Genomic DNA, 24,115 nt, shown 5'->3' on the forward strand with positions numbered 1-24,115 from the left:
TCACATTATAAAAATGAGCGGGCTTGGGCCGGGCTTGAGGTTACAAAAAGCCTGTCGGGTTGGGCTTGGGCTTTACCTGTCATACCCGTGATGGGCCCGGGCCGTGCTTGGACCTTTGTCATGAGGTCGGGCTTGGGCCTGGGCCAAGAGGTACCTGGTCTTGGCTCGGCCTATTGCCATCAGTAAGAATAATGTACTCTTTTTCTTTCACTCATTTTATTGGGTTTTTTCATAGTAAAGTTCTAATGAAGTTTTTTTTTTGTTTATTTGACATCCAAAGTGGAGTGTTATGAATAAATATGGATGTCCCTTCAGCTATGTAACTTTCCATTTTTTTTTTTTTTATAACTGAGGTATTTAGGCTCACATTGGAGTTTGCCTAATCCTTAGGGCTATAGAACACCCTACAAGCCCAATGAACCAAGGTAATTACACAAATGTGGTAGATACTGTAGTGATGTGGCACTTGATATTCACACACGTGGAAGTCAACTTTTACCTTGGGTGGTTAATGTTAATTGTTATTGACTTAAGGGGCATTTAAGTCTTTCTGGTATCTTCAATAAACCTAATTTGATTTAGGTTTTGCGCAGCTCATTCTCGATCATTCTCTCTTGGTTAACAGAGAGAGAAAATGGTTAGAATATGCTGTGCTGGAAACCCGAAGAACGTCGATGGAATCAAACGGTGATGGTAGGTCTTAGCTGTCCTATTTGTTTTGCCTTTGTTTGCTATATAAATTGCCTCTAATTTCTACCTATTTGATTATGTATGAGTGGTGAGAGCATCTAGGTGTACGGGTATAAATCAGAGGGGTTTTCTCGGGTTGTACCTTGTGTAAAGAGGGTGAGCCTAATCTCTGTAAGGTTTCTCATTTTTCTCATAGTGGATTCTTTTTCTTTTGCCCTGAAGAGTGGATGTAGGTAATCTTTCAGATTACTGAACCACTATATATCTGGTGTTCTTAATTTTCTTGTTTTTCTGCTTTATCTGATTATTGCTGTAAACTTGTGGTTTTGGCTGGATTCGCATATTGCATATTGTGTTCTGTTTTTGGTTCTCATGTTACAACAAGTGGTATCAGAGCTCTATTTTCGAGCACTTAGGTCTTATTCTAGGTTGTGAGATCCAGTTTACGAATTTGTAGTAGTCTAGGGTTTGACTGTTTTTCACAGTTGTCAATTCCTTTAACTTAGGGTTTCCAATTTGTCTCTAAAATTGGGGCTTTTATAATCTAAGTATCTGGGAGGGTTAGAAACCTAGAAATGACTAACTTTGAAGTAGAAAAATTTACAAGGGATAATGATTATGGGTTATGGAAGATGAAGATGAGGGCTATCTTAGTTAAGGATGGATTGTCTACTACCTTAGAGGGTGAGGATAGTTTAGCAGAGACTTTGTCTGATAAGGAGAAGAAAGAACTGCTAGATAAGGCTTACAGTTCTCTAATTCTAGGGTTAAGAGATAAAGTCCTAAGAGAGGTTAAGAAGATGACTACACCAGCAGAAATTTGGGAAAAGTTAGACTCTCTGTATCTGTCAAAATCTTCTCCTAATAGGTTAGTTTTAAAACAGAAATTTTTTTAGTTTTAAAATGGATGAAAACAAAGTATTAGGTGACAATATGAATGACTTTATGAAACTTGTACAGGATTTAGAAAGTCTAAGTGTTAAAGTTAAGGATGAAGATTAAGTTGTGATCCTTATCAATTCTCTCCCTAAAATTTTCTCAAATTTTGTGGATACTCTTAAGTATGGTAGACAAATCCTTAAACTAGATGAAGTAGTAGTAGTGATTACTACTAAGGATGCTGAGTTTAAAAAGGAGGGTAAGTTAGATGGAGAAGGACTGAATATCAGGGGTAGATATGAGAAAAAAGTGTCAAAGAAAGGTCAATTTAGGGGTAGATCTAAGTCTAAATCAAAGTTTGTAAGGAAGTGCTTTCATTGTCATAAAAAATGGCACTTTAAAAGAGATTGTCCAGATAGGAAGAAAAGATCAGGAGAGAAAGAGGCTGGTGGCAGTGTTGATATAGCTTCAGATGGTTATGAAAGCTCTGATGTCTTAGTAGCTTCTGATAGAGAATCTGAATCTGAGTGGATTTTGGATTCTGGTTGCACTTTCCACATGACTCCAAATAGGAGTTCACTGATGAATTTTACGAAAATAGAATCTGGCAAGGTTCTAATGGGGAATAATGCAGTGTGCAGTGTCTTAGGCATTGGGGATGTTAGGTTAAGTCTTCATGATGGCAATTCAAGAGTCCTTTCAGAAGTTAGGTACATATCTGAGTTGAAAAGGAACCTTATCTCATTAGGTAGCTTAGACTCAAATGTGTTTAGTTACAAGGCTTAAAGTGGAGTGCTTAAGATTACTAAAGGGTCTTTAATGGTTATGAAAGGAGAGAAAAAGAATGGCTTATATGTCCTAAATGGATCCACTGTTGCTGGAACAGCAGCAGTGACCTCACAGAAACCTAACAAGACTTCTATTTGGCACAAAAGGTTGGGACACATTAGTGAGATAGGTCTAATAGAGTTAAGTAAGTAGAATGCTTTATGAGGGGATAAAATAGAGAAGCTAGAGTTCTGTGATCACTGTGTTTATGGGAAGACGAGCAGAATCAGGTTTAGTGTGGGAAACCACTGTTCTAAGGGTAAACTTGTATAGGATTTAGAAAGTCTAAGTGTTAAAGTTGAGGAAGAAGATCAAGCTATGATCCGTATCAATTCTCTCCCTAAAATTTTCTCAAATTTTGTGGATACTCTTAAGTATGGTAGACAAACCCTTAAACTAGATGAAGTAGTAGTAGCCATTACTACTAAGGATGTTGAGTTTAAAAAGGAGGGTAAGTTAGATGGAGAAGGACTGAATATCAAAGGTAGATCTCAGAAAAAAGTGTCAAAGAAATGTCACTTTAGGGGTAGATCTAAGTCTAAATCAAAGTTTGTAAAGAAGTGCTTTCATTGTCATAATAAAGGGCACTTTAAAAGAGATTGTCCAGATAGGAAGAAAAGATCAGGAGAGAAAGAGACTAGTGGCAGTGTTGATATAGCTTTAGATGGGTATGAAAGCTCTGATGTCCTAGTAGCTTCTGATAGAAAATCTGAATCTGAGTGGATTTTGGATTCTGGTTGCACTTTCCACATGACTCCAAATAGGAGTTCACTGATGAATTTTAAGAAAATAGAATCTGGCAAGGTTCTATGGGTAATAATGCAGTGTGTAGTGTCTTAGGCATTGGGGATGTCAGGTTAAGTCTTCATGATGGCAGTTCAAGAGTCCTTTAAGAAGTTAGGTACATACTTGAGTTGAAAATGAACCTTATCTCATTAGGTAGCTTAGACTCAAATGGGTTTAGTTACAAGGCTCAAGGTGGAGTGCTTAAGGTTACTAAAGGTCTTTAGTGGTTATGAAATGAGAGAAAAAGAATGGCTTATATGTCTTAAATGGATCCACTGTTGCTGGAACAGCAGTAGTGACCTCACAGAAACCTAACAAGACTTCTATTTGTCACAAAAGGTTGGGACACATTAGTGAGAGAGGTCTAATAGAGTTAAGTAAGTAGAAAACTTTATGAGGGGATAAAATAGAGAAGCTAGAGTTTTGTGATCACTGTGTTTATGGGAAGACGAGCAGAATCAGGTTTAGTGTGGGAAGCCACTGTTCTAAGGGTATTTTGGACTATATTCATTCTGATGTGTGGGGGCCAACCAAACATCCATCTTTGGGAGGATGTAGGTATTTCATTAGCATCATAAATGATTTTTCTAGGATGGTATGGATTTATTTTTTGAAAACTAAGGGAGAAGCCTTTAGGAAGTTCAAGGATTGGAAGATTATGATAGAAAACGAATCTGGTAAGAAAATCAGGAAACTTAGGATAGATAATGGGTTAGAATTTATCAATGAAGAGTTTGATAACCTGTGTAGGGAGAGTGGAATGCTGAGGCATAGAACTGTTAGACACACACCCTAGTAGAATGGTTTAGCAGAGAGAATGAATAAGACCATTCTTGAAAAGGTTAGAAGCTTGTTATCTTGTTCTAAATTACCCACCAGGTTTTGGGCAGAGGTTGCTCACACAGTTGTTTACATGATTAACAGAATCCCTTCTTCAGCTCTTAGTTTCATAACACCCATGGAAAAGTGGTTTGGGTATCTTGCTGATTATAGCAACCTTAGGGTTTTTGGATGCACTGTTTATGTTCATGAGAAAACTGATAAGCTAAAACCAAGGGCTATTAAATGTATTTTCTTAGGGTATCCTGATGGCATAAAAGGTTATAGGTGTTGGCATATTGTAGGAAGAAGATGTATAATCAGTAGAGATGTTAGGTTTAATGAGGATGAGGTGATTGGTCTAAATCAAAATGGTTTGAGTGAGTGTGAAAAGGACAATACAGTTAGGACATAAATGATTAACCTAGATTTAGGTGAAGATATCTCAAACCTAGATAGCCCTGGTCCAGAACCTAATATTGATGTTCAAACCCAGGAGGATGAACCTAGCCTAGAGGATAGTGGTGATAATGAGAGAGTTGAAAATGAATTGCAAAATTATCAACTAGCTAGAGATAGAGAAATAAGGGAAATCAGATTACCTAGTAGGTATTCACATGCTAATTTGGTAGCCTTTACTCTTCAAGTTGCTGAAGAAATTGATGAGGAACCTAGAACTGTTAAGGAAGCTATGAGTTGTAGAGAATCTAGGCAGTGGAAACTGGTTATGCAAGAAGAATTTGATTCCTTAATCAAAAACCAAAGCTGGATTTTGATTGACAAACCTAAAGGCAGTAGGGTGATTAAATGCAAATGGGTTTTTAAAAGGAAAGAGGGCATACCAGGGGTAGAAACACCTAGGTTTAAAGCAAGATTAGTGGTAAAAGGGTTTACACAGGTTGAAGGGGTGGACTACAATGAGATTTTCTCACCTATAGTGAGACATACCACCATTAGAATACTGTTATCTTTGGTAGCTCAGTTTGGTTTAGAACTAAAGCTGTTAGTCATAAAAACAGCCTTCTTAAATGGTGATTTAGAAGAGTAAATTTTAATGGAACAACCTGAACTGTTTGAAAAGGGGCCTAAGAACCAAGTCTGTTTTTTGAAAAAATCCTTGTATGGTTTGAAGCAGCCACCTAGGCTGTGGTATAGGAAATTTGATTATTTTATGTTGAATGCTGGTTTCATCCGAAGTAGTTTTGATGGTTGTTTCTATTTCAAATGTTTATATGGTGAATGCTACATATACTTGTCTCTATATGTGGATGATATGCTGCTAGCTTGTAAGGATTTTTCTGAAATTGATAGATTCAAAAGGGAAATGAGTAAACATTTTGAGATGAAAGATTTAGGACAAGCTAGAAAGATTTTGGGTATGAACATTGAAAGGGATAGGAAAACTAGAAGTCTTATGCTGTCACAGAAAGAGTATGCTGGAAAATTAATCAAGAAGTTTAACATGCTTGACTTTAAACCTGTCAGAACACCATTAGGTCAACATTTTAAACTTAGTGTAACCCTATGTCCAGAAACTGAAGAAGAAAAGAAGGAAATGGCTTGTATACCATATGCAAATGCAATAGGGAGTCTGATGTACTTAATGGTCTGTACTAGACCAGATTTGGATTTTGCAGTTAGGTCAGTTAGTAGGTTCATGAGTAACCCTGGAAAGATTCATTGGGAAGCTGTAAAATGGGTACTTAGATATGTGAAGGGTACACTATCCATTGGTATTGTTTACAACAGAGGGCAAATTCAGGAGAATCCCATTTTGGGATGTGTGGATATTGATTATGCTGGAAATGTAGATAATAGGAAATCCATGACTGGTTTCTGTTTTACCATTTGGAATAATCTGGTTTGTTGGAAAGCTAATTTGCAGGCTATTGTAACTTTGTCCACCATAGAGGCAGAGTATGTTGCAATTACAGAGGCAATCAAGGAGGCTATGTGTCTCAGGGGAATGCTTGATGAGATGGGACTGGTTTAGCAACAAGTTCCAATCAAGAGTGACAGTCAAAGTGCCATTTTTTTGTGCAAAAATAAGGTCTTTCATGAGAGGTCGAAACACATAGATGTTAGACTGCATTTCATCAGAAACCTGATTGAAGATAAAGTCATTAAGGTGGAGAAAATTCTTGGAAACGAGAACCCAACAGATATGTTTAATAAATCAGTGACTTTGGACAAGTTAAGGCTCTTTAAGAGCCTTCTACATAGTGAAGAGAACTAAAGGATTTTTTCAGGGCAGTAAGAAAGGGAGAAGATCAAATGCCAAGGTGGAGATTTGTAGTGATGTGGCACTTGATATTCACACATGTGGAAGTCAACTTTTACCTTCGGTGGTCAATGTTAATTGTTATTGACTTAAAGAGGCATTTCAGTCTTTCTGGTATCTTCAATAAACCTAATCTGATTTAGGTTTTACGCAGCTCATTCTCGATCATTCTCTCTTGGTTAACAGAGAGAGAAAACGGTTAGAATATGCTGTGCTGGAAATCCGAAGAACGTCGATGGAATCAAACGGTGATGGTAGGTCTTAGCTGTCCTATTTGTTTTGCCTTTGTTTGCTATATAAATTGCCTCTAATCTCTACCTATTTGATTATGTATGAGTGGTGATAGCATCTGGGTGTACGGGTGTAAATCAGAGGGGTTTTATCGGGTTGTACCTTGTGTAAAGGGGGTGAGCCTAATCTCTGTAAGGTTTCTCATTTTTCTCATAGTGGATTCTTTTTCTTTTGCCCTGAAGAGTGGATGTAGGTAATCTTTCATATTACCGAACCACTATATATCTGATGTTCTTAATTTTCTTGTTTTTCTGCTTTATCTGATTATTGCTGTAAACTTGTGGTTTTGGCTTGGATTCGAATACTGCATATTGTGTTCTGTTTTTGGCTCTCATGTTACAATAGATACATTTCCTACAACTCGAACAAAAGACCCCCTAAGTATAACTAACCCTAATAGTTAAAGGGTTTGTTATCTAATCACAAGAAGAGAGGTAACTTCCCATTCTTTCATTTCCTCTAACTCTCGAACCTTTCAAGTTCTACAACTACAAAGTATTTTAATTTCATTTATAATATTTCATAATCTTGAGACTATAAATAGATGTATTGTGAAAGATAATGTACACTCAACTTTGGAATAGAAAAGCATTGGTTTTATTTATCCTCGACCATCTTCTCTCTTCTCTTAGTTTATTTTATAACACATTTAATATTTTTAATTAATTACTTGTATTTTGTAACGAGCTGTGCATGTCCCTTGCAGTAAGCTTCTAAAACAAGATCAAAACATTTAGGCCTATAAATATGAGTATAGGACTACAGTCTGAACTTTACCAAACACAAAATCCAAACAATTTTGACATTTTCATTCATTAATAATTTGTATCTGCAAAATGCAAACCTGGTTCATTATCCTTTTCTCCATCTCCATAGCTTTCCTCCTCAAAGCTTTCTCTAACCTTCTCTTTCCCAACAAATATCTTCCTCCTGGCCCTCCAACCTTCCCCATTATCGGCAACTTATTGTGGCTTCGAAGATCAACTTCTCAAATTGAACCCATCCTCCGGAATCTCCATGCCAAATTTGGCTCCATTGTTACTCTCCACTTTGGCTCTCGCCCTGCCATCTTTGTTGCCGATTGCTCCCTTGCCTACAAGGCTTTAGTCCAAAATGGTGCTGTCTTTTCTAATCCTCCACCGGCTCCTCCCACAACCAACACAATATCACTTCCTCTTCTTATGGCCCTACGTGGCGCCTCCTGCGCCGTAATCTGAATAGGGAAATTCTCCACCCTGCACGTGTGAGGAGCTACACGCGTGCGAGCAAGTGGGTTCTGCATATTCTTTTGGATCGTCTTCAAGTCAGAGTCCACAAATGGTGATCCAGTTCGTGTAATGGATCATTTTCCATACGGCATGTTTTGTTTATTAGTGTTTATGTGTTTCGGAGACCAGGTTAATGAAGGCCAAATCAAACATGTTGTATTGAGTAAGATATATCATGTTGTACTGTATGTTATGTTATTTACATCAAACAATTGCCTTATTTTGGAAGATATTTCTCCCTAATTAAGGAAGGATATATATATATATTATCCCCTTTTTTCTCTTTTATCTTTGTCTCTTCCCTTACTAATTTTCTTTCAGTCATCTTTAACACGGATTATGTGTCATTCATCTTTAATTCCATCTTAGATATATTTTTTTAAATAATAATTAAACAGAAGTTTATGATGTAATAAATAAATAACAGCTCTTGAAAAACAATGGAAGAAATTTAGCTAACATTTGCCACTCCAGCAGTAGAAAACAAAAACAATGCTGTTTGCTTTTACATAAAACGGTGCGTTTTTTAATAAGAGGATCCAGCTTCAGTTTATCTTTTAAAAAAACAAGGAAAAAAACACCAGACTCAGGGTCAGGGCTTCCTCTCTCAAATAGATCTATCAGTAAGTTTCCTTCTTTCTTCCAGTTCCACTCAGTATTGCGATTCCAGCTTTGTATTTTTTTATTTTCTTGTTTACTAATTTACCAGATTAGTTAATTTTTTCACTTGACTTAGCTTAAAGTTTGGTTTTTTCTTAAAAAAAAAAAAAAAAAAAAAAAAAAAAAGGAAAAAGTATGAATTCTCTTCTTTTTTTCCAATATTATTTTTGTTAATTAATGATCATCTTGTATTAGCGCGGCATTAACTTGATTATTTAGTAAGCTTTAAACATCTAATAAAGAAAATTTTGATGGAAACAAAGCAGCTATGTAAATTCATTTGATATAATGCACGCTTTGTTTGGTGCTTTTTTGAATATTTCTGGTGCAAATATTAGAGCTTTGAGAAGTTTTTTATGCATACTATGAAGTGGATGGTGGACATCATAGCTTCCAAGTTTTTGTTTGTACAAGTCAAGTTTCTTTTTATGCACACTTAAAGCGGATTGTTAGGATTTGTGCCGGGTGTATAAGGCAGTGGAGGTATCGTAGAATTTTAGTGCATTTGTTGCAAATATTACAGAATGTCAATAGCACTGAACGATGGATTCAAGATACCCATAGTGGGTCTGGGTGTCTGGCGAATGGAAGGAAAAGAAATTAGAGACCTCATCATCAATGCCATCAAGATTGGCTATCGTCATTTTGACTGTGCTGGTAATTTCTCATCTGTGGTTCTTTTACAATTATCTATTATAAAATATGTCCAAGTTTTACTTTCACATGAATTTTCCATGCCTATATGGAAACTATATTTAACTTATGAATATATGTGGTTTATTTTTCTGATTCTGAAATAAGTGTTATTGATTGACCGGATTTCAAATTAAAGTGTTCTTTAAGAAAAGAAAAAAAAAAAAAGTATTTGAACTTGAAGACTGTGTTTTGATCATTTGTACAAACATTTAGCTGCAAGATGATATTCATGTTCCCTTATTTGGGCTATTTTGGGAGGAAATGGGGACAAATTTGCATATGTTTTATATGATGTTATATGTGTTTTGTTGTGGTTGCAGCTGATTACAAAAATGAAGCAGAAGTTGGGGAGGCGCTCGCGGAAGCATTCAAGACTGGACTTGTTAAGAGGGAGGATCTTTTCATCACCACCAAGGCTAGTTTAATTGCAACTCTTACATATTTTCTTTCTTTGACTATCTGTTGGACACACAACATTGAACAGACAATGATTTTCCTCCTGAATTTATCCTGATTGCAGCTTTGGAATTCAGACCATGGACATGTTGTCGAGGCTTGTAGAGACAGTCTAAAGAAACTTCAACTAGATTATCTAGATCTCTACCTTGTGCACTTTCCTTTAGCCACAAAGCACACTGGTGATTCCTATCTGTCTTTTTGATCTTTTCTGTGAGGGTGTGTGTGCATGTGGGTGGGTTTGTATAAATCTGTTTTGCTTGTATGCCTATTAAAGTTTAATTCTAGACTGTGCAAGTTTTTGACCAATCCATATCAGCTGCATAGCTTGACAATCTGAATAGCTAGAAAATTTTAAGATGAATTATGAAATGGGTAGTAAGATGCATATTGTTCTTGCAAGCAGAACATATTATGAAATGGCTATAAAGGTGCATATTATACTTGCAAGCAAAACATTGTATATTCTGCTCCTTCTTTAGAACATACGCTGAAGGTGATTGGTTGGGGGGTTATCGATTAAATCAATTAATATTTGCTGGTGGAAAAAGGTTAAATTTGCTGAAGGGTTTATGCACTAGGCAATTATTACCTTATAAAGGATAAGTTGATTGCATGCCTTTGTGTTTTTGCTAACTAATATTGAATGTTAACTGCGGTTTGTAAAGTAAAGGTGAGATTGAAGATTTATACTTTTCCATAATGCTTTGATACTGTTTGTGAAATTGCCAAAATAATTGTTAATCTACTGATCTTTGCGGTGAAATGGAATGCTGAACGATTTATATTATCATACATACATGCAGGAGTCGGGGAAACTGATAGTGCTTTAGATGAAGATGGTGTCCTGGAGATAGACACAACTATCTCATTAGAAACCACCTGGCATAATATGGAAAATCTGGTTTCAATGGGCTTAGTACGCAGCATTGGGATCAGGTATGCTGGCAATTTGAATTTCGATATTTTAACCTATAACTTTGTATACTATATATATCAGTATTGTGACTTCAAAGTTATGAAATTACTAGTCTGTTAGGTCAGAAGAATCAAAATATTGTAATATCATGCTCTTTTTCATCCAAATAAAGAAGAAATGGCCAAGAACCTTTTAACATTTAAACAAATTACCTTGTTATTGACTTATGACTTCATATGTGATCATTGCTGGTGCCACTGCTTTTAATTTAAATTTGTGATGAATTATCCATAGTTTATTTTGTTTCCATGTTCCAACTGAAAGTAGTATATGCTATTTCACAAGTCCTTGAAGAAGCTTAATTTATCTTCTTTGCTAAAATACTACTATTCTGATAATCTTACCTTCTAATATTTCTGGCGATCTGATAGAAACTTTATTGCAGCAACTATGACATCTTTCTAACAAGAGATTGCTTAGCTTATGCAAAATTGAAGCCTGCTGTGAATCAGATTGAAACACATCCATACTTCCAACGTGATTCTCTAGTCAAATTCTGTCAGAAGCATGGGATCTGTGTTACAGCCCATACGCCTCTAGGAGGTGCTGTGGCTAACACAGAATGGTTCGGCACTGTGTCATGTTTGGGTGATCCTGTTCTCAAAGTAAGCGAAATATTCCACAATGTCAATAGCTTACAAAATTTTTCTTTGAAGTGCATATTAGCTAGTAATTTTCATCTCAATCTTCTTGTCACAGGGTCTAGCTGAGAAATACAAGAAGACTGTTGCCCAGATTGTTCTCAAGTGGGGCATTCAGCGGAACACGGTTGTAATCCCTAAGTCGTCAAAGCTTGAGAGATTGAAGGGGAACTTTGAAGTTTTTGACTTTGAGCTGAGCAAAGAGGACATGGATGTGATTAAGAGTTTGGATAGGAAATATCGGACCAACCAACCAGCTAAGTTTTGGGGCATAGATGTGTATGCTTAAGAATGGCTATTATTTCATACTTGGGAGAAGAATAAGTGTGAGTTATGAAACATCCTGAAAACTCTTTTGGAAAGACATTCTTCACTTGTATGGCAACAGATTCAGATCTAATATTGAATTGACGTTTCTTATTTATGACATTTATTAGCTTAAATTAAAATGTTTGGACTTTTCAGTGACTGACTGCCACTTCTAATTGCTTACATAAAATGTATTTAAGCCTTAAACTCCATTGACATTTTCAGATTATTTAACGAAAAACAAAGAATTGCTTTCATTCTTCATATTAGTTACATAATATGTAAACAACTGTAATATAGGGGTTTCTGAGACTATGAGCTTGGCTCAAAAAGTTCTGAAATGTAGAATCTATAACAAAGTATTAGTAATTTTCTTATATTTTATTTTGAGCGATGCTATTGGCCCTCTATAATTTATCTTAATAAGCCCCACCGCCGCCAATTAACCACCACCAAATCACTCACAAACTCAGCCACAAACCCACCCAAAAACAACCACAAATTGAGCCCGCCACCACCATTCCACCCATCCACCACCATCTCAATCCCTCTAAACTCCAAAGTTAGCCTCACCGCCACCAAACAACCACTAAATCACTCACAAATTCAGCCACAAACCACCACCCAAACCTACCACACACCCACAAATCCAACAAATGAACGAGGATTGCGAGCAGGAAATGGCGGCCGATGCGACCTGAAATGGTAAGGGTGTGTCAAGGGAGAAGAGATGAGCTTGATGGTGGCGGTGGATGTCGGAGTCAACACAAACGCAGCAAACTCAAGCACGCATTGTGATGGACAGATGCAGTCGGGAAAGTTGGAAACGACAACTGTTGGTGGCAGTGCTGGTGGGGGTTTTGAAGAGGATGGTGAGAGGAAGATGATGATGGAGTCGGGTGGTTTAATCAACGCCGGAAACCATCCAGATTGGGCCTGAGAACAGTCAGTTGAGCAAGGGTACGGGTTCATTTAAGGGTGGAAATTTGGAATTTATGGAACCATGGGTGGGAACCACGAAACCTTGGCTGGGTAAATGTCGTTTACTCCAAAACAATTGATATAAATCACAGCCAACAATTTCTTTCAACTCTTAAATAACTGAACAATCTTTCAACTACGGCATTAAAAGAAATCAAATTCACTTCATCTTTAATAGGGATTATACGGTAGAACAAGAAATTCAACCAAACTGTGATTGGATCTTTGAAAATAAAATAAGATTTCCATAAAACTTAAGAAAACTATTTCTATTTTTTTAGTATTTTGATAATAGAGGATGTTTGAGATCTTATTTTATTTTCAAAGACAAAACTAAAGGTCAGTTGAGCTTGATTTTTTTGTATGGCCTAGTTGATAAAGATTTAAAAGAAATTATTGGATGTGAGTAATGTGTATTGTTTTATTTAGTAAGTCAATCTCAGTCATTAGATTAAATATGGGTAAAGGGTAATTAATCAGTGTCTCATTTTAATTTAAGAAATTAATTTATTATAGCCACCCTGATGATATAGAAATTTTAAATTACTAGTAAAAGATTTATTCTAGATGAATTGTGTGTAAAATGTTTTTTGAGTCTTATTTAGTAATTTTCAGAAAGGATAAAATTGTAAATAAAAAGAAGATAGTAATTGGGTTCAACTAAGATAAAAGATGGGGCCGAAAGCATCACTCTTTTATTTTAAATAATTGTAATGTTTATTTACTTTTTTACCCTTATTTATGATATAACTAACAGGGAAGGATTAACGACAAGGGGTTCCTAATTAATCTAATGACCCTTCACCCTCCAAAAACGGCAAAAGTTCACTGGATGCTGCTTAGAGAAACCACCATTCCCAATTGAACAAGTTTTGTTAGGGTTTGATTTCTAGTTTTTCAATTTAAAGTCAATTTTTCTTGATATTGAGTTGTTAGATAAAAATATGAGTGAACCGGGTTTATATTGAATTGGATTTAGTTGGAGTTAGGTTGAATGTTGCTTGGGGTTGTTTTTTGGTGAAAAGAATAGCAAAAAATAAAAATAAAAAAAAATGGTGAAAAACGAAAGAGAGAGGCGATGACGATGGTTTCTACAAATTTTGACTGACACCTAAGTGTCAGTCGATATCGATCGGTGTCGAGTAAACTACTCTCTAACCAACTTCTTGATATTGACCTAAGTAGTAGTGATCGTTAATAGGTATAGGTCCCTTTGATCTTAGAAATTGATGACCGACAAAGAGTTTCAATCATTGACATCGATATCAATTGACATTGAGTGACATAAGGTGTTGGTCAATTGGACATAACCTTAGTTGACCAACACAGACGAACAACCCGCCATCAATTATTTGTCGGTCAATAACCCTGTTGTGAGTAATAGATAATCGATAGAAGGGTGTCTGTCATTGTTCATCTTCAACCTCCAGATTGAATTTCGATCTACTATGACCAACATGACTGATATTCCCACCTTATTATCGTGAGAAACACCTAAAACCATCTATTTGCATCATGCCTATTCAACACTAAGTTCATACAATATAAAAAGCAACAATCTAACCGAAAAAAAAAAAAAAAAAAACTTCATTTACATGTTTAGGACATATACATTTGAAATCCATCAGCAAAAGTAAACATATACAACTCCCAAATGACATAACATACCTTTCTCTCTATTTTGGGGCTTTTAAAACAACAATATACCCTCAAATGATTCAATAAAACCTCCTTCGAATCAAAAGAACACGATTTGCTACTGCTCACTACAGATTGAGCATTTGAAAGCTTCAAAATTGGTTGAAGGGTTAATGAGGTTACATAGTGTCATTTTCGTCTTGAAAATTAAGGGAAATTGGGATTGGGCTAGTCCTTGAGACACTTTCCACATCTAGGCTAGTTTTCAATTTTCACCCATAATTTGAGTCTTTTTTATTTTATTTTATAATTTCTCCGTAAACAAACCCACTTATGGAGTAACCCAATAGCTGGGAAGAGTAATGGTAGAGGTACATCTTACAAAGATTTATGTATAAAGTGATGTGGTTGAAAATGAATGGAAGAGAGAATATAATAAGTTTGACTTTTTGTATTTACTGTTTCAATCATTTTCTGTCACATTATTTTGTACAGAAATCTTTATAAAATTTCTTGTTAACTCTAGCATTATTGAATTGGGAAAGGGACACGAAGAAAGAGCGGATTATGTTGGGTACAAATAAATGCCTAAGAGTCTAAAAGGGTCATTCATTAGACAATCAAGCTATACCCAAGGAATAAATGACCTAGGTAAAACAAATTAAATGATTTAAGTCAAATAAAAAGGGTAAAAAAAAGGGCAAAAACAAACCACGAGCCTTCTCAATTAGGGGCCGTTTGGATGGGGTTAATATAAGATAACTGAGATAATATTTTTTAAATTGAGTTGACGATGTTTGGTTGGTTTGTAAAAAATTATTCTACAAATATTTTATGACAAACAGTAGCATTATTAAAACTTACTCCTGGTAGTACAATTTTGTTTCCTATGTTACCCCTAAACAGTTGACTATTTGGTCCAAATTGGCCTTATATCTGTTAACATTTACAAAACATCTAATTCACTCATGCAGACACTTTTGTCCTCACTTTTTAAAATTTTCAGATGACATTGCCCTCGTTATTATCATTATTTACTGGAATGCCATTATACCCAGAACTAGTCACCACTGTCAGCCACCGTCGACTGCCGTCGGAGATTGCCAAAATCGTCATAATGGCATATGACCAACTGTATATGGTCAGCCATGCATCGGTGAGGCTTTTCCAACCATGGGATCTGACTTTTTCACAGCCAGATCTATGGTCGTTTCACAACCAAAGATTTGTGGCACTGTTGGCGTCATGACTAGATTTGTGATACTACCAGTGGCCATTAGTGGCTTGGGGTGAATAGAGGTGTTTTTGTTAAGTTTAAAATATTTTTAGTTGTTAGGGTGTTTTTGTTAAATCTGAAAAGTAAAGATTAAAAGAAATTTTAAAAAAATAATAATAAAAAATATTATTATATTAATATTTAAAAAGAAAAACAATTTAGTAACCCATATAATATTTATGGAATGTTCTACCCACCCATAATATCTCTCTATAATAAAAGGGGATGAAAAAGAGATGCTACAATCAAAACGGTTCATGATCTCTAAGAGTAAGGAGCAAGACAATGGTCGTAACAAATAATTCAATGCAATAATAATGTTGGGTGGGTAGAACCTTTCACACGTGTTAACCGTGAAGTCCGAACAATGTGTGTTGATTTTTAAGTGGATATCTTTTTTCTTTTGACTTGCATAAAAAACACGTAACCCCAATCGCTATTAAAATAAATACGCTTGATATTATTTTATACGTATACCCAAAAACAACACCACAAGTTAATCTATTCTTTTAGCAAAATGGAAACCTGGTCCATCATCCTTCTCTCTTTCGCCATAGCTGCCTTACTCAGAGCTTTCATCAATCTTCTCTTTTTCAACAAAAAATCCACTAAAAATCTCCCTCCTGGTCCTCTTATTTTACCTATTGTTGGTTCCTTTACATGGCTTCGCAAATCAATCTCAGAAATCGAGCCTATTCTCAGAAATCTCCATTCCAAATTAGGCCCCATCATATCTCTCCGTATCGGCACTCGACCATCCATCTTTGTTTCTGATCGCTCTGTCGCCCACAAGGCCTTAGTTCAAAACGGTGCTGTTTTTGCTAGCCGTCCAAGATCTCTTTCCACTGGCGAAGTCATTAACAGCAATCAGCATACTATTTCTTCCTCCTTTTACGGCCCTACATGGCGCCTCCTCCGCCGCAATCTCACCGCGGAAATCCTCCACCCTTCACGAGTGAAAACCTACCAGCATGCCCGCAAGTGGGTTTTGCAGATTCTTGTTGATCGCCTCAACTCAGATTCCAAAAATGGTGAGACAGTTCGTGCGGTGGACCACTTTCAATACGCCATGTTTTGCTTATTAGTGCTCATGTGTTTCGGAGACAAGCTTGATGAATCCCAAATCAAACAAATTGAAGACGTGCAGCGAAAGATGTTGCTGGGATTTGGCCGGTTCAATGTACTAAATTTCTGGCCAAGATTGACCAAGATTGTATTTCGAAAGAAATGGGAGAAGCTGTTTCAGTTACGCAAAGATCAAGAAGCAGTACTTATTCCTTTGATTAGAGCGAGAAAGAAGGTGAAGGAAGAGAGCTTAAACAAAGCTAAAGAGGATGAATATGTTTTAGCTTATGTTGATACTCTGTTGGATTTGGAGCTCCCGGAGGAGAAGAGGAAACTTATTGAATCAGAAATTGTTTCTTTGTCTTCAGAATTTCTAAACGCGGGCACAGATACTACATCCACAGCGCTGCAGTGGATAATGGCGAATTTGGTGAAGTACCCTTATATTCAAGAGAAGATATTCATGGAGATTAAAGGAATTGTGGAAGATGGAGAGGAAGAGGTGAAAGAAGAGGACTTGCAGAAGATGCCATACTTGAAGGCGGTGATATTAGAGGGATTAAGAAGACATCCTCCTGGACATTTTGTGTTGCCACACGCTGTGACTGAAGATGTAGAGCTGAACGGATATATGATACCAAAGAATGGGACCATCAATTTTATGGTAGCTGACATAGGTTGGGATCCAAAAGTGTGGGAAGATCCAATGGCGTTCAAGCCAGAGAGATTTGAGGGTGGGGAATGTAATATTGATATAACAGGAAGTAAAGAGATNGGGGGGGGGTGTTGGTTATTAAAACTTACTCCTGGTAATACAATTTTGTTTCTCATGTTACCCCTAAACAGTTGACTAATTGGTCCAAATTAGCCTTATATCTGTTAACATTTACAAAACACCCAATTCACTCATGCAGACACATTTGTCCTCACTTTTTAAATTTTTCGGATGACATTGCCCTTGTTATTGTCATTATTTACAGGAATGTCATTATACTCAAAACTAGTCACCACTGCTAGCCACCGTCAACTGCCGTCGGATGTTGCCGAAATCGCCATAATGGCGTATGACCGACCATATATGGTCAACCGTGCATCGGTGAGGCTTTTCTGCCCATGGGATCTGGCTTTTTTACAGTCAGATCTATGATCGTTTCACAGCCAAAGATTTGTGGCACTGTTGGTGTTGACTAGATTTGTGGCACTGCTGGCATCACGGCTAGATTTGTGGCACTGCCAGCGGTCATCAGTGGCTTGGGGTGGATAAGAGTGTTTTTATTAAGTTTAAAACGTTTTTGATAACTAGGGTGTTTTTGCTAAATCTGAAAAGTAGGAGGTTAATTTTTTTTTTTTAAAATAATAATAGAAAATACTATTATATTAATATTTAAAAAAAAATTTAGTAATCAATATAATACTTATAGGAGGTTCTACCCACCCATAATATCTCTCTATAATAAAAGGGGATGAAAAAGAGATGCTACAATCAGAACGGTTCATGATTCTAAGACTAAGGGGGTGTTTGTCTAAGCTTATGAAAATTAACAATTGCTTATAAGCTAATTTTAGCTTATAAGCATTTGAAATTTTAAGTAATTACGTGTTTGGTTAAAGTACTTATAAGTTACTGATAAGTAGTTGACATGTTTGGTAAAATGTGGCTTATAAGTACATTTTATTATAAAATAACTAAAAAGGGTACTACATTAAATAAGGGTATACTATAGAATTTTAAAATTAAACAAGGATAATGTGGTAATATACTTGGTCAAATTAGCTTATAAACAGGGTGTTTATAAGCAAAAAAAAAAGTATCTCCCCGTAACCTTTTTTTTTTTTTTTTTTTATAAGCTCAACTTATAAGCTCAAAAAAGTTATAAACAAACAGGTTAACTTAATTTTAAAGCTTATAAACTAGTTTGATTAGCTTATAAACTTAGACAAATACCCCCTAAGAGTAAGGAGCAAGATAATGGTCGTAACAAATAATTCAATGCCATAATAACGTTGGGTGGGTAGAACCTTCCACAAGTGGTAACCGTGAACTCCGAACAATGTGTGTTGATTTTAAGTGGATATCTTTTTTCTTTTGACTTGAATAAAAAACACGTAACCCCAATCGCTATTAAAATAAATACGCTTGATATTATTTTATACGTATACCCAAAAACAACACCACAAGTTAATCTATTCTTTTAGCAAAATGGAAACCTGGTCCATCATCCTTCTCTCTTTCGCCATAGCTGCCTTACTCAGAGCTTTCATCAATCTTCTCTTTTTCAACAAAAAATCCACTAAAAATCTCCCTCCTGGTCCTCTTATTTTACCTATTGTTGGTTCCTTTACATGGCTTCGCAAATCAATCTCAGAAATCGAGCCTATTCTCAGAAATCTCCATTCCAAATTAGGCCCCATCATATCTCTCCGTATCGGCACTCGACCATCCATCTTTGTTTCTGATCGCTCTGTCGCCCACAAGGCCTTAGTTCAAAACGGTGCTGTTTTTGCTAGCCGTCCAAGATCTCTTTCCACTGGCGAAGTCATTAACAGCAATCAGCATACTATTTCTTCCTCCTTTTACGGCCCTACATGGCGCCTCCTCCGCCGCAATCTCACCGCGGAAATCCTCCACCCTTCACGAGTGAAAACCTACCAGCATGCCCGCAAGTGGGTTTTGCAGATTCTTGTTGATCGCCTCAACTCAGATTCCAAAAATGGTGAGACAGTTCGTGCGGTGGACCACTTTCAATACGCCATGTTTTGCTTATTAGTGCTCATGTGTTTCGGAGACAAGCTTGATGAATCCCAAATCAAACAAATTGAAGACGTGCAGCGAAAGATGTTGCTGGGATTTGGCCGGTTCAATGTACTAAATTTCTGGCCAAGATTGACCAAGATTGTATTTCGAAAGAAATGGGAGAAGCTGTTTCAGTTACGCAAAGATCAAGAAGCAGTACTTATTCCTTTGATTAGAGCGAGAAAGAAGGTGAAGGAAGAGAGCTTAAACAAAGCTAAAGAGGATGAATATGTTTTAGCTTATGTTGATACTCTGTTGGATTTGGAGCTCCCGGAGGAGAAGAGGAAACTTATTGAATCAGAAATTGTTTCTTTGTCCTCAGAATTTCTAAACGCGGGCACAGATACTACATCCACAGCGCTGCAGTGGATAATGGCGAATTTGGTGAAGTACCCTTATATTCAAGAGAAGATATTCATGGAGATTAAAGGAATTGTGGAAGATGGAGAGGAAGAGGTGAAAGAAGAGGACTTGCAGAAGATGCCATACTTGAAGGGGGTGATATTAGAGGGATTAAGAAGACATCCTCCTGGACATTTTGTGCTGCCACACGCTGTGACTGAAGATGTAGAGCTGAACGGATATATGATACCAAAGAATGGGACCATCAATTTTATGGTAGCTGACATAGGTTGGGATCCACAAGTGTGGGAAGATCCAATGGCGTTCAAGCCAGAGAGATTTGAGGGTGGGGAATGTAATATTGATATAACAGGAAGTAAAGAGATTAAGATGATGCCATTTGGGGTAGGAAGAAGGATTTGTCCAGGGCTTGGTTTGGCAATGCTTCATTTGGAGTATTTTGTTGCAAATTTGGTTTGGAATTTTGAGTGGAAGAGTGTGGATGGAGATGAGGTTGATTTATCAGAGAAGCAGGAGTTCACAATGGTTATGAAGAATCCACTGAAGGCACATGTTTCTCCAAGAACTAAATAAGTAAGATTCATGTCAGCTTCTTTCACTTTTTTTTTTTTTTTTAACAGCATCAGCTTATTCTTATTTGACTTGCGGTTTTTCTTTCTTAATACAACTCATTTGTAGTTGTGTGAATGTGATAGTACTAGTTAATTAATGAAAATATTTATGATCTTAATTTTAGTTTTCCTAATTGGAATTTGTATATTAAGAACATTGGGTAAATGACATTAATCCCTTGGATGTATGATAAAATAACAAAATCTTCTTAAGGTTTCGAATCATTGCTCTTAAATTAAGTTTTTGGTGTTAAAATAAATAATAGAAAGACAATTTGGTAATATTTATGAACACTTAATAATATAAATGTGAGCATTTGGTTTGAGGTCATAAAAGAAAACACCGGTAATCTATCTTTTAATCTGATAATTACCGCATTTGAGTGTTAAGTAATAAATGATTCCGGTAATCAACCAATATCAATAGTGATTACTATGAGTAATATAGGGGATAATTTGATTATCGTCTGAAAGGTTGTTATTTTTTAATTACCCGGGTGATCCACTGTTCATACCAATTTTACCCTTGATTAATAAATATTTTAGACACAAAGGTCTTCATATGTCTACTAAATGACAATTAGCACAAATGTACGAAATGAATTTTGTAACCTCATATATTAATTTCTGAACAGAAATACTCTCACTATTTACATGAATAATACCCAAAATACTCCTAGCCACTCAAGACGACTGTCAACTGTTGGCCACCACCATCGACAATTGCTGGAACAGTGCACGATCATCTAGATCTGGTTGGCCGTTTTCGATCAAATCAACGGTCAAAAATGGTCAAATGGTTGTGGATCTGGTTGGAAACGACTAGATCCATTCTGGCCTTCTAGCCGGATCCATGGCTGTAAATGGCCACAGATCTGGTCATTTTCAACAAGATCCATGGTCATTAATGGCCAGAATGGATCTGGTCGGAGCTTCAATTTAGATGGAAACGGCCAAATTGGCACACGACGGGCCAGATCGTGTCATTTGTGCGCCGTTTAGGCAGCGGCTAACAGTCGTCTTGGGTTGCTGAGTGTATTTTGTTAAAATTTTAAACTTTTGTTATTAGGGTGTTTTATCTAAATTCTCAAGTGTAGAGGGTTAAAAGTAATGCTCTGAATAGTAATAATAATATTAAAAAAGAATGATAATTCAATAAAAAAACCTCCAATAACATTATATTCCACCCAACCAAACATATTAATTATTTTTGCTCACCAATATAACCAAACATATTGATATAACATTTTCTCATTAATCTTCAAGGTAATCTATTTTAGTGGTAATCCTATCTTTTCAATAATAAAAAATTCCCCCAATCAAATGCTACGTTAATAATATAAATATTAACGGTTAACTAACAATATATTAATGGTAGTAAAATTTTAATTAGTTGATCATACCTCAAGGGGTCTATGTCTTTAACCCTAAGGGTTCGTTTGGTTCGGGGTCATATGAGATAACGAGGGTAATCTTCGTTCATTTATGAAGATTCTGTTGTTTGGTTTGTAAGTAATAAAATGTTACAGGTATCTTTTATGGCAAATCTTGTTTACTGTTGATTAAATAAGTGGTAATCAGATACCCTCCCTAGGAGGTGTTATTAAAAGGTTACCAGGTAATTTGATTTTTATACTTATTTTGACCTTAATTAAATACTATTTCGACACAATTGCCCTCAAATGTCTACCAAATAACTATTACTTAGACCCCCTATATTTGAGAATTTAGCTAAACCACCTCAGTCATAAAAAGTTTAAAAGTTAATAAAAAACGCCCAGCCACCTAAGACCACGGAAGAGATCTATGGCTAGAAATGGCCTTATCGACACACGATCGGTCAGATCTCGTCGGTCGTGCATCATGACAGAGACTTTTGACGGCTGCTGGCAATGGTGGCTGGTTGTTAGCAGTGGCTTCGAGTGGGTGGCGGTGATTTTGCTACAAATTAAAATTTTATATGACTGCGATATTTTAGAAAAATTTAAAATGTAGGGGGTTAAAAAAATTATTCAAAAAATAATAATAAAAAATATTTAAAAAGGAGGGCAATTTAGTAAATTATATGACATACGTACCCATTTATCTTCCAAACCAAACATATTAATATAATATAATCACCAATTTATTCGAACCAACAAAAAATATTTTCCTAAACATTCCCAGTAATCTTTAAGGTAATCTATCTTTCTTTTAATATAACATCCTCCATAATAAAACATTATATGAACCAAACACACCCTAAGGGGCTGTTTGGTTAAGGATTATCTCCTATGACTTAGGTAATATCATCTTATATTACTTACATTACCATGTTTGGTTGTCAAGTAATGTAAGATTCCGGTAATTTTCCAAAACTAATAGTAATCGCTTTTGGTTATGTTGTAGTCTGAATATATACCATAATTTTCTTAGGTATTCTGAGATCTTTTGCTAATCTTATTTTTGTTATGATTTTACCCTTTATTAATAAAATTTTAGGACAGTAATGCCCTTGTTATCTAAACAATGTAAAATAAATTTATAGACAATTTTAGCCTTATATTCAAGATTTTTAAGATAAAATTACCCTTGTACTTCAATCAAATTACCCAAGACCACAGCCACCCCTAGCCATCCCTAGGCACCATCCCAACCACCCAAGAGGACTGCCAGCTGCCAGCCACCATTGTCGGTTGCTATTAACAGTCTCCTTACTGGTCGCACGATCGCTAGATCCTATTCGTTGTGCACCGTTCAAGCGATTACGGTGATTGTGGCCAGCAGCCAATAGTCTTAGAAAGGTGGTTGGGGTGTTTTTGTGAAGTTTTAAACTTTTTTATTGTTGAGGTGTTTTAGCTAAATCTGAAATATTGAGCTTAAATAATAAAATAAAAATTAATAATGATATTAAAATATAAGGACAATTTAGTAATCTATAATGTACCCACAAATTTTTCCTACCAACCAAACATATCAATATAACAAACCAACAAATTTAATCTTATCTAGCCAAACATATTTTTAATAAGATTCACAGTAATCTTCAAGGTTATCTATCTTCCGATTAATATAACATTTCAGGTGTGTTTGTTTGGGGGTAATGGGGGATTACTGAGGTAATGTCATCTTATATTACTTGATTATCACGTTTGATTGTCAAGTAATATAAGATTTCGGTAATTTTCCAAAACCAATAGTAATTACTGTTGGTAATATAAGAGAGAATCTGATTACCTCTATTTTCTTAGGTATTTTAAGGTTACTTGGTAATCTTAATTTTGCTACAATTTTACCCCTTATTAATAAAATTTTTGGACAAAAATACCCTTAGTTTGAAATTATTTTACAAATATATTCATGGACTATTGTACACTTATATACAAATTTTGTAGAACACAAATACCCCTGGACTTTAAAAAAATGACCCAAGGGTGGTGGCCGGATCTGGCCACCACTACCAGCCCTCGACCACCACCACCATTTGTTATCGGCCGTTGATAGAATGACACACAACCAGACGGATCTGGCAGACTGTGCATCGGTAAGGCCGTTTCCAACACAAATTTGTGCTCCATAGCCGAAAACAACCATATCTGGCCGGAAAAGGTTTTATCAGCGCACTGTCGATCATATTTAACCGATTGTGCATTATTCCAATGACTACTGATGGCTGTAGGCATTGGTGTCTGGCTACCGACAGTGACTTAGGGTGGGTGGGAGTGATTTTGTTACAAATTAGAGTTTTATATGGCTGGGGTGTTTTAGCAAAATTTCAAATGTAAGGGGTTAAAAGAAATGATTCAAAAAATAATATTATATTAA

At 36.0% G+C, this 24,115-nt stretch overlaps 3 protein-coding genes across 3 annotated transcripts; all 3 read left to right on the plus strand.

The window, feature by feature from the left end:
- Positions 1-8,365: 8,365 nt before the first annotated feature.
- Positions 8,366-11,703, plus strand: LOC116134378 (NADP-dependent D-sorbitol-6-phosphate dehydrogenase-like). The gene is made up of 7 exons (XM_031420055.1): positions 8,366-8,465; positions 9,026-9,159; positions 9,519-9,613; positions 9,719-9,836; positions 10,461-10,593; positions 11,019-11,238; positions 11,333-11,703. Exons 2-7 carry the CDS (start codon positions 9,027-9,029, stop codon positions 11,561-11,563), a joined length of 930 nt encoding a protein of 309 aa, XP_031275915.1. The 5' UTR covers positions 8,366-8,465; position 9,026; the 3' UTR covers positions 11,564-11,703.
- Positions 11,704-15,962: 4,259 nt separating this feature from the next.
- On the plus strand, positions 15,963-17,690 carry LOC116134466 (cytochrome P450 89A2-like). The gene is made up of 2 exons (XM_031420157.1): positions 15,963-17,352; positions 17,524-17,690. Exons 1-2 carry the CDS (start codon positions 15,996-15,998, stop codon positions 17,688-17,690), a joined length of 1,524 nt encoding a protein of 507 aa, XP_031276017.1. The 5' UTR covers positions 15,963-15,995.
- A 1,020-nt stretch (positions 17,691-18,710) lies between these two features.
- Positions 18,711-20,407, plus strand: LOC116134365 (cytochrome P450 89A2-like). Its single transcript, XM_031420045.1, has one exon. The coding sequence runs from the start codon at positions 18,744-18,746 to the stop codon at positions 20,271-20,273; it is 1,530 nt and encodes a 509-aa protein (XP_031275905.1). The 5' UTR covers positions 18,711-18,743; the 3' UTR covers positions 20,274-20,407.
- The last annotated feature ends 3,708 nt before the right edge of the window (positions 20,408-24,115 follow it).

Source organism: Pistacia vera, unplaced genomic scaffold (genome assembly GCF_008641045.1).
Source record: "Pistacia vera cultivar Batoury unplaced genomic scaffold, PisVer_v2 Contig1081, whole genome shotgun sequence".
NCBI lineage: Eukaryota > Viridiplantae > Streptophyta > Magnoliopsida > Sapindales > Anacardiaceae > Pistacia > Pistacia vera.